Source organism: Lipotes vexillifer, unplaced genomic scaffold, assembly GCF_000442215.2.
Source record: "Lipotes vexillifer unplaced genomic scaffold, Lipotes_vexillifer_v1.1 scaffold13, whole genome shotgun sequence".
Taxonomy (NCBI): Eukaryota; Metazoa; Chordata; class Mammalia; order Artiodactyla; family Lipotidae; genus Lipotes; species Lipotes vexillifer.
The window spans coordinates 1,573,872-1,580,501 of NW_006790761.1; the positions used below are offsets into that span (position 1 = coordinate 1,573,872).

Here is a 6,630-nt window from a genome sequence, read left to right on the forward strand (position 1 = left end):
GCCCAAGTCTCAAACTCCAATATTTTTACCCTAGAACAACAGAGCCTGACCTTTGCCCCACCCTACTTGGGGCTGAGCTCAGAGCGGCCACTCTATACCCCATTCCCACTGCTTAATTAACCATCAGGCTGTTTTCTGCCTAGCTCATGTCTGGGCCAGGGCACCTGTCCCAAAAAATGGAGCAAGAGAGAGCAAAAAGGGATACCTGGGGATGGGGGGATGACAGAGAGCAGGTGAGTATAGTGGAGGTGGGAAGGAAGTGGATGAGACAGAGCTGAATGGGCATCATTCAGGAAGTGAGGACTGGGCTGCAGGTGGAGACACAGGAACAAGGATGTCTGTGGTCCTTAGGGTACTTTGTATGTAGACTTCATATCTGGGCATTTTTCTGGAGAAAAGCCATCATTTTCATCAGATCACCCAACCAGTGATCCAAAGAAGTCAGGAAGATCTAAGTTAGCCACGCTAGCACGAGAAGATGGATGAGATTGTCCAGAGGAAGTGGTTGAGATAGCCCAAGGCAGAGGGCATGACATTTAAGGAATCTGTGAAGGACTTAGGTTCAATAGAGTAAGTGTAGGACACTTGGAGAAGGGGCCTGCATGCAGAGCCCTTGCAAAGTGAGCCTCATGAGCTCCTTATATAGAACCTTGGCCAGGGAGGCAGGAGCTGGCTGGAACTCTGCCCTGTCACCAGCTCTCTGCCCTTGCCTCTCCAAGCGGTGCCTGGAGCCCCCCTCGGCGATGGCACAGGTGGTATGTGGCTTCAGTGTTTGCTGGAGGTAGAGATAGCGCTTGATTCAGTGTTTGCTGGCGGTAGAGATAGCGCTTGAGGTGCCACAGCAGCCAGGTGGAGGAACAATTAGCTCATAATGAGGTGGAGGAGGCCCACCCAGGGCAGACAAATCCCTTGCAGCCTCTATATAGGTGCCTGGGGGTGGGGTAGTGTGAGAGGCATAGAAAGGTGGAAAGGTGGGAGGGGGCTAAGTGCTCTACCTGCCCATCCTCCCAGCAGGCTGCTGATCTGGGCCTCACAGACCAACTCTCAGGCACTGCATTGCACTGGCTAGGTCGCAGTTCCTTTTTGGATTCACGAGGGGTGATGGATCTGGGTTGCCCTAGTAAAACCTGGGAAGAGGAATCCAGGGCTCAGAGGCAAGCAAGGAGGACTGGTTTGCCAGGCTGGGCTTTGCTTGGTAGTAGACACCATATCCTCTGGCCACAGCCTCCCACCCTAGTGCTATGTCTCCTGCAGCAGCAGTCAGATCTATGTCTGGGACATTCTGGCCTAAAAGTAAATCATGTTCCCGTGTCAGCCAGGATCCCACCCGGCTCTGGAGTCAGATGTCCTGGACCCACATCCAGGCTCAGCTCTTCATGGGAGGTTGTGGGCCTGGAACAAGTCACTTGGCCTTTCTAGGCCCAGTTTCTGGAACATGGGGGTGGTTAAGACTCGATAAGAGATCAAATCTATAGACCCCTGGGCAACCAAGATGGAGAGTAAATGAAATTCTTTATGAAATCCCCAAAGCAGTGACAGGTGGGGGCTGTGCCTGCATGAGAAGGGTAGGCAGCTTGGGTCCCCTGATGGGGGCTTCTGGAGGGCTTCCCAGAGCCTAAGGAATGACCCTCTTCCGTCACCCTGGCAATATTTCTGCTCTCCCTGCCCCGACTTGGGCACAAGCTTTTTATTTTCATAGCTTTCCAGCCCAGTGCTCCTACCCAGGAGAGGGCAGTTTCAGGCCAAAGTCCTCCCACATTATGGCCCAGCCCCTGCTTCCTCCCTCAGTGTCCTCTTGGCCATCCTTGTTAGGCTCCCTCCCAGGCCTGGCATCCGAATGGAGGTGAGAAATAGTCACCCACCTCCGTGCTGCTTCCATCCTGCTACTTTTCTAGGAGCCCTTCTGAGTCAATAGCCCCACAGGAACTTGAGGCCAGCTGAGGCATGATGGGTCCCTCTCTTGAAGGATATACAAAAAGAGTCCACATGGAAACATTTTAATGGGTTTTTGAGTTCTGAAGTGCTTTCTACACATCTGCCTGGTGACTGCTGGTTTTGCGTATGCTCATGTTATCAGTGCAGTGCCTTTAATCCCCCCTGTGGAGTACTGGGGTCACCAAGAGCACCCCACCCCCTGGCCTGAGAGGGTATCAAGGGTTTAAGAAACAGACTGGAGGAATGGGCGAGAGGATCGGCTACGTTAGAGGCTCTGAAAGCCGTGGACCCCAACACCACCAATGGAAGGACAAGTCTGGCACAGGTTCAAGGGGGTGGTGCCTATTTGGCCCCAGGCCCAATCCAGCCCAACTCCAGCCCAAGTGACACTGTTAGATCCTGTCCTCACGCTGATCACTGCCTCTTGGCAGTGCTGGGGTGCCTCCTCCCAGTTCCTGTATGGCAGCAGCAGTGGCGGAGGCAGAAGCTGACTTATTTCAGATTGCAGTACAGGTACATGGACACAATCATGGCAGCCAGCTGATGAGAAAGGAACAGGCAGAGAGGAAGAAACATGATCAGGGTCCTTAAGCTTTAGTCCCCTGGCCCCCAGACATTCGACATGAAGCTTTGTTAGAAGTCTCTCTCTTCCAGAAAGGCCTCAGACATGGGTCAGGCAGCCCTGAGCCCATGGGGATATCCTGCCCCAACCTCCTCCCCTCCTTACCTCTAAGCCCCCAATTCCAGCTGCCACACCACCCACGGTAACTGCATTGGTTCTGATGTCGTACAGAAGCTGATCGAAGCAACCCTTGGAGGGGAGAGAGCATCTATAGTCAGCAGCTGCCCCCACTCATTCAGCACTCCGAGGCCATTAAAGCAGCCCAACCTCCCAGGCCAACCTATACCTCTACTTTCTGGTACTGGGCCTCGACACTAGTGCAGGGTTCCACAAATGTGCCATTGTCATGATCAAAGCAACAGTATGGGGGAAAGACGTTGTTCTCTTTTACATAGGGAGAGTCCTCAAAATCTGTGTAGTTGTTGAAGCCACAGCACTTGAGCTGAAGATGAGGAAAAGAGATGGTCAGTGGGGCCTTGCTTATTTCTCCTCTCCCCAAAATCTCCCCCAGCCCACCTTACCCCTTCCATGGTGGAGTTCCACACTTGGGTGAAGTCTTTTTGGGAACCGTACTCTTTCTTGATGGTGGGCACTACCATCAACGTCAGGAAGTTCTCAGCCTGGGTGGGGAAGGTCAGTGTTTAGGGCCTGGTAGGGAGGGTGGCCATTTGCAGTGCTTTGCCCAGTTGCCCTCCCTTGCCCCATCCCCGCTCCTCACCACTGTGGTGTACACCAAGGCAACCACGGCAGCTGCAACCTCAGCAACGAAGATGACGAGGAGGATGAAGAAGAACTGAGTGGAGAACAGGGATCTTGAGTTTTAGGGAGAGACAGTCCCTCATGCATTCCTTGCCCTAACCCACCCCCACATGAAAACAAGTCAGGGGCCTCACTGGCTGAGGCCCCTGGAGTCCAGAGCAGGGCTTGGGGATCCCCAGGGCCTGGTGTCAAGGGTGAGGGACCCTGGGTCTCGGTTACGGGCCTGTGGAGCTGGGTTTGACACACCATGATGAGGGCACACTTGTTCTCAGTCTGGGCACCATAGCAGCCCAGGAAACCAAGAGTGAGGAGCACAGCGCCAGCTGCGATGAGGAGGTAGCCCACGTTGACAAACTGCATGGCACTGGATGATAGTGGCCCGAAGATCTTCATGAAGGATGGTCCGTCGACTGACACCCAGATGCCCACTGCCAACAGGGCCACACCACACAGCTGGAGACAGAGAGGCAGACCTTGAAACAGTGCCATCAAGCAGCTCCCTACCACACAATTGAGTTAGGGAGATGGGAGACGAGAAACTTCCCCTTTATTGACTATGGAGTCTAAAAACTCATCCTGTAGGGAGGAAAAACATCCTTTAGAGCCAGAAAGATGGGAGCTGGAACATCCATAGCCAGCACCAGGCTGCACACCTAGGCAGATATAAATGGAATCAGGGATTCCAGAAATAGCTGAAGGGTGGGGGGAGGGGCAAGGCTTTCCCTCACTGTTGCCAGGGTCATGCCGCATAGCTAGGGGTGAAAAAAGTAGGTGAACATCCCCCCCAGCAGCTTCCCCCTCCCCCCCGGCCCCCCTCTCCATTCCCCGCTCCAGGTGCCTGGAACAACTGTCCTCTGATAGGTGGAAACAGGGGAGTGGGAGCCTTAAGCAGGCTCCACAGTCGCCATAGCAACAGAGGCATAGCTGAGGTTTACACCTGCTCCCAACATTGGAGAGGGCGGTGGTGAGAAGGGATACCCACCCCAAGGCCCCATTTGGCTCCCCTCCATTTGGTCCCCTCCAGAACCAGCGTAGACCTCTCCTTGCCACCCAAGTGGAAACTGAGGCACCAGAGAGGAAGCACAGCCAGAGCTCTTAGAGGCTCTCTGGCTCAACCCCCAGCTCAGAGGGAATCCTGAAGCCTACACTGGGGAGGAGGGCACTGCCCAGTTCCCACAGCTTAGAGCAAAGCCTTGCTGATCCAGAGCTTCAGTGGATAAATCAGCCTGACGCTGCCTAGGTAGGTGTCCAGTCCCTACTTTCCGGCTATGGAAACTGAGGCTAGAACCAGGGGTGAGGTGGCAGATTGTGGGTGGATCCCAGGCATGTTTGCCCAAGGACAGAAAGCTGGGCTTTTAGCCTACAGGGTCAAATTTCAAGGAGTCTGAGGCCTGCCCTGCCCAGTCTGGCGAGGCAAGGGCAACAGAATCAGAAACCAAACCAGATTTGCCTTTAACCCCCTTGGGCCAGAGCCCCTGCTCTCCAAATTCCTGCAATCCTGTTGCCTTCTTCAGATACATGGATAAAGTCTAGTTCCCTGAAACCAGAGGAAGCCCAAGGCACAGACCACATCGGAGTCAGAGTTTACTCACCCCCCAGCCCAATTCCTCCAAATTCATCTATACTTCATGTCTCCATTTCCTCCCCTTTTACTCACTCTAACCCACTCTCATGTGGCTCCAAGGTCTCTGGTGACATGTGCTTAGTCATGGGTGGGTCCTCTTTGACCTCCCTGATACCTCGCTCGCTCTCCTGGTTTGCTTCCTGCTGCTCTTTCTTCATTTGCTTCCTGGTGGCCATTTCCCTGTTTATCCCTTGTAAGCTGAGTTTCCTGGAGTTCACTCTCCCTGAGTGCTCTCACCCCTCCCATGGCTTCAACAACCACCTATGGGCACATGACTTTCAAATATACTGAGCTGCAACCCCACTGGGTACACAGCTGCCTGTGAGATATCCCCCAGGTTGTTCTTGCCAGAGACGTGGTCATCAACTCCAAGATGATGTCTCCCTTGCCCTTTCTTCCATTCCTTAGCCACCATCCAAGGGCTTTGTCCTTTGTCCATTTTGTCCATTTCTGCCCATCTCTAGGGTTCATGCCTCATTGCTCAGCTTCCTCAAACATGCCCTATATAATCTGTTCCTGGTTTTCTGAACAATATCTGATTTCATTGCTTTTGGGCCTTCCTGCATACTTTACCAGCCCCCTCACTCAGTGCAAATTCCTAGCCTCAGCTATTTCCTCCTAGAAGTCTTCTCTGACCAGGCAGGGTTCAAGCCCCTCCTATGGGCCCCTGTGCTAAGACCACATATACTATGTTGAAACTGTCTGCGTATCTGGCCTGCTGGACCTGAGATCCCCAAGGGCAGAGAAAGGGCTTGCTTACCTGTCACCCCAGCACTCAGCACAGAGTCTTAGGCAATGCGTTTGTTGAATGAATAAGGGCTGCTTGCAAGCTGACACTCTGCTCCGATGTCTCTGGACCTTCTGTGCTTTTGGTTCCCCATCATACAGAGGCCACTGAATTTCCTTCCACACTAGGTGACCTTGGGCAAACCCCTTCCCCTCACTGGGGCCCCAGCCTGTTAGCCTACTCTGCCCTGCTGTAAGCCTGCCTGAGCTGAAGCTTCCTGGAAGGGAGAGGATGCCCCTAGCCTTCTCCACCCCAACTGTGTGGCAGCCAGGCTGCTACTGGGACCAGGACTCAGCATCTGGGGAGACCTGCACCTCCTCAACGTGCAGGAAGAGTCTGGGCGTAGCAGTCGTCTCTTCCCCAGTTCGGGCTCTGCTCAGGTTAAGACCTACTCCTATAGGGAGCCCCAAAGAGCCCATAACCCCCACACTTACAAAGATGAGCATATTGAAGAGGATCATCATGGTCTTAATGAATCTGAAGCACTGCATGGTGGCTCCTGGGAGGCAGATGCGTGTGTTAGGACCTTGCTCCCTGCCCCCACCCCCAACCTGGGCTGACATACCAGACTCCAGCATCCTGGACTCATATAATCACCAAGCTTTTCCTGCATCTGGACTCTGACACCTCAGGACTTTCCCCAATTCCCATCCTGATGCTCCTATCCCTCTGTACTGCCCAGGCCCTCTACCAACACCTGGCACTCTGAAATCCTAACAACCCAGGTTCCTCTACTGGCACCCCAAGCCTGACTCCCACGCTACAGTGTCACTCCATGCCCTTCCCTGGCACCTGTGTATCTTGGGCTTTCCACTCCCCCCGAAACCAATCCTAGACTCTTCCAAGACCCTCCCCATGGCCCTTCCAGCTCCCCAAACCTGTTTCCAGATTGATTTCACTTCA

At 53.8% G+C, this 6,630-nt stretch overlaps 1 protein-coding gene across 1 annotated transcript; it reads right to left on the bottom strand.

The window, feature by feature from the left end:
- Positions 1-2,427: 2,427 nt before the first annotated feature.
- On the bottom strand, positions 2,428-6,305 carry TSPAN1 (tetraspanin 1). The gene is made up of 7 exons (XM_007463955.1): positions 6,162-6,305; positions 3,563-3,769; positions 3,276-3,350; positions 3,079-3,177; positions 2,844-2,999; positions 2,663-2,746; positions 2,428-2,475 (listed from the first exon to the last, which is right to left on the bottom strand). Exons 1-7 carry the CDS (start codon positions 6,303-6,305, stop codon positions 2,428-2,430), a joined length of 813 nt encoding a protein of 270 aa, XP_007464017.1.
- Positions 6,306-6,630: the final 325 nt, after the last annotated feature.

Coding starts and splice junctions, on each gene's coding strand:
- TSPAN1 (XM_007463955.1), bottom strand. CDS start 6,305: ATGCTGGAGTCTGGTATGTCAGCCCAGGTTGGGGGTGGGGGCAGGGAG. Junction 3,178..3,275: donor CCTTGGTGTACACCACAGTG/GTGAGGAGCGGG, acceptor TTCCCCACCCAG/GCTGAGAACTTCCTGACGTT. Junction 2,747..2,843: donor CCCAGTACCAGAAAGTAGAG/GTATAGGTTGGC, acceptor CTCCCCTCCAAG/GGTTGCTTCGATCAGCTTCT.